Source organism: Rhagoletis pomonella, unplaced genomic scaffold, assembly GCF_013731165.1.
Source record: "Rhagoletis pomonella isolate Grant_MI unplaced genomic scaffold, Rhpom_1.0 Rhpom_scaffold_00001, whole genome shotgun sequence".
In the NCBI taxonomy this organism is placed as follows: Eukaryota; Metazoa; Arthropoda; class Insecta; order Diptera; family Tephritidae; genus Rhagoletis; species Rhagoletis pomonella.
The window spans coordinates 113,706,920-113,709,714 of NW_023458555.1; the positions used below are offsets into that span (position 1 = coordinate 113,706,920).

General features: G+C 30.9%; 1 protein-coding gene across 1 annotated transcript; it reads left to right on the forward strand.

Moving 5' to 3' along the window:
- The first annotated feature begins 12 nt into the window (after window positions 1-12).
- Window positions 13-1,261, forward strand: LOC118735344. The gene is made up of 5 exons (XM_036465045.1): window positions 13-174; window positions 240-516; window positions 585-747; window positions 879-944; window positions 998-1,261. Exons 2-5 carry the CDS (start codon window positions 512-514, stop codon window positions 1,259-1,261), a joined length of 498 nt encoding a protein of 165 aa, XP_036320938.1. The 5' UTR covers window positions 13-174; window positions 240-511.
- The last annotated feature ends 1,534 nt before the right edge of the window (window positions 1,262-2,795 follow it).

A 2,795-nucleotide genomic window follows, 5' to 3' on the forward strand; every position in this document is an offset into this window, starting at 1 on the left:
GCGATGAACAAAATGAACCCGGATAAAGTGAGTGAACAGTTTTTGACAGCTCATCAGCTAAAATGGCGATTCCAGCGTCTTTTCCATTGCTACAAATCTCCATTGTTGGCTTAAAATTCTGCGAATTTGGCGACTAGAAAAAGTTGGTGCTAAAAAAATAACGCGACAAAAAAGGTAATGCTTATATTGTTTTTTGTTAAAAATACTCTTTTATATTAAAGATATTGTTTAATTAATAGCAAAATATGGAAAACCGCAATAGCAAAAGAGTGACGAAGATCAAAAATATATGCTCGTTCAATATTTGGAGGATCATAGAGAATTTGCTCACGACAGGTATGCAAAACATTTTCCCGTAAATGATTTTGTTTAAGTTTTTTCTTTTTTAAGATTCGTCAATGGCACCTGGAGCAAAAGTTTAGCTGAGCAGTGGAACCACCTCGCCGAAAAATTAAATGCTTGCGGAGGATCCATAAAAGATGGTGAAGGATGGAAGAGAGCGTGGGTAAATATGAAGTATATATGTTTTGAAAATGTACATAAGTAGCACTAAGATTCTTAAAATTGTTTTCGATTAATGATAGGAGCAAGGCTAAACAAAAAACCCAAGATTTGAGAAATGCTATGGAGCGAAGCGGGGTAAATTCATCAATTACCGAAAAGCATCTCAGTAACCTCGACGAGCGCATCATTGGCGTGATGACCACAGTGGCAGTGGTCGGTCAAAGAGAAGTTAGCGAGCCACTGGTGAGTTAAGAACATTTCCATTTATAAATTATTTCTATCCATAGATTCGAATTCGATCAAAATGTTTTTGTAGTTTGAACATACTTACATATGTATATATCTATAATTTACATAATAATTTTTAATTACAGAGAAGTTCCGGCGCAGTAACTAGCGTGGAATTATTTGACGCCCCTGTGGACCACTTTGAGATAGAGGTATGTACATACGCCTTGTGATTGTCTTTTTTTTATTTAACTTTTTATTACAGTTTCTTGAAGGAGGCGATGAGGAACCGCAAATGGCACCGGATATGATTCCTCAGGATCCACTTCCACCACAACTTCGTGCTCCCAAACGCAAAAATTACTCTTTAGAAGAGAGCAACGCCAAAATGATACAGTTAGAAGAACGCAGATTCGTCTTGGCGGAAAGAAAAATTGCGGCGCTGGAGAAAAGAAACTCTATAGAAGAGAGAAAGGCCGACGTATTGTCCAATATCTTAAATAAATTGGATTTACTTCTACAAAGGTGATTGGTCTCGGAGTGATCGTAGAAATATAGATATTTGAGCTTTACGGTATGTTGCCAATGAATTATGAACGGTACTCAGACGTTTATATTTTGACGTTAAACTGATTTTTTGAACTTTAATATTTCTTTTATAAAAATATAGTTAATTCAATAACATATACCACATCTATCGTTGCTTTAAACTTTGTGCGAAAGTCGCGAAAAATCAACAAATTACGAAAAGCTGTGATCAAAATTTAAAAGCTTTTATCAGAATTTTTAGAAAATGTTTACGTACGCAGATATATAGCCTTCAATTTCAGTTCCATAAAATGCAAGTTTGAAGTCTTTGGTTTAAGGTGTAATGCATTTTCTTAAACATAAAAAAAATGCCGACATACTTTACGTGGAAGAAAATGCAGAACACCTTCAACCAAAAATAAATATATAAATAAAATATATAAAATATATAAATGCGTAGTAAAAACATTTTTTAAAAATTCTGATAAGTTTTAAATTTTGATGAGTTTTTCGTAATTAGCCGATTTTTCGCGAATTCTCCACAAAGTTTGAAGCTACGATATATGTGGTCTATGTTATTGAATTTACTATATTTTTATTAAAAAAAAATATGAAAGTTCAAAAAATCAGTTAGACGTAAAAATGTAAACATCTGTGTACCGTTTGTAATTCAATGGTCATATACTATAGGTTTAGTTTTCAAAGCTGTAGAACAGCGCGTTATTTTTTACTTATGTAAATAAATTTGGTATTTAAGCTTTAGGTTAAGTTTTCAAGCTGTGGAACAGAATTTTATTGTTTTTATTTATGATAAATTTAAATGAATTAGATATTTAAGCTGTAGGTTAAGTTTTCAAGCTGTAGAACAGCGTTTTATTGTTTTTACTTATTGCTAATGTAAATAAATTAGGTATTTAAGCTGTAGCGTAAGTGTACATGTTGTAGAACAGCGTTTTAATTTTTCATTTATTATTAATGTAAATAAATTAGGTATTTAAGTTGTAGGTTAAGTATTTCAAGCTGTAGAACAGCGTCTTAATTTTATTGAATTTAATGGATTTTGGACTGAAATATGCATATATAGAAAATACTTAATATAAAGAAAATAAACGAATACGCAATTGTTTTTTAAATTTGAGTAAGCGTTAATTGAATTATTTAAAAAATAATAATAATAAATGCTTAAATTAAAGGATGTACCCTAGTGGTCAGCTAATTCATTTAGTTGCATTTTGACCAGTTTTGCCTGTTTTTATATTGTTTATAATGTTTATTTTTTTATAAAAGTCTAGCGCATTATATAACAAGCATAGTATAAACCCACATTTCACACTTTGTACAAAATTTGTAAAAATTGAATTCAAATTAAATTGTTTTAAACCATTTAATTTAGTAGGACAAATAGCAAGTTTCAAAACGCTAGAATTTTTAATATTGTTATTTTTGCTGACGGTGCTAGGTATTTTCTTCCACGTAAAGTATGTTCGAAACGACTATTATATAGAAGAAAATACCTGCCACCGTCAACAAAAAAA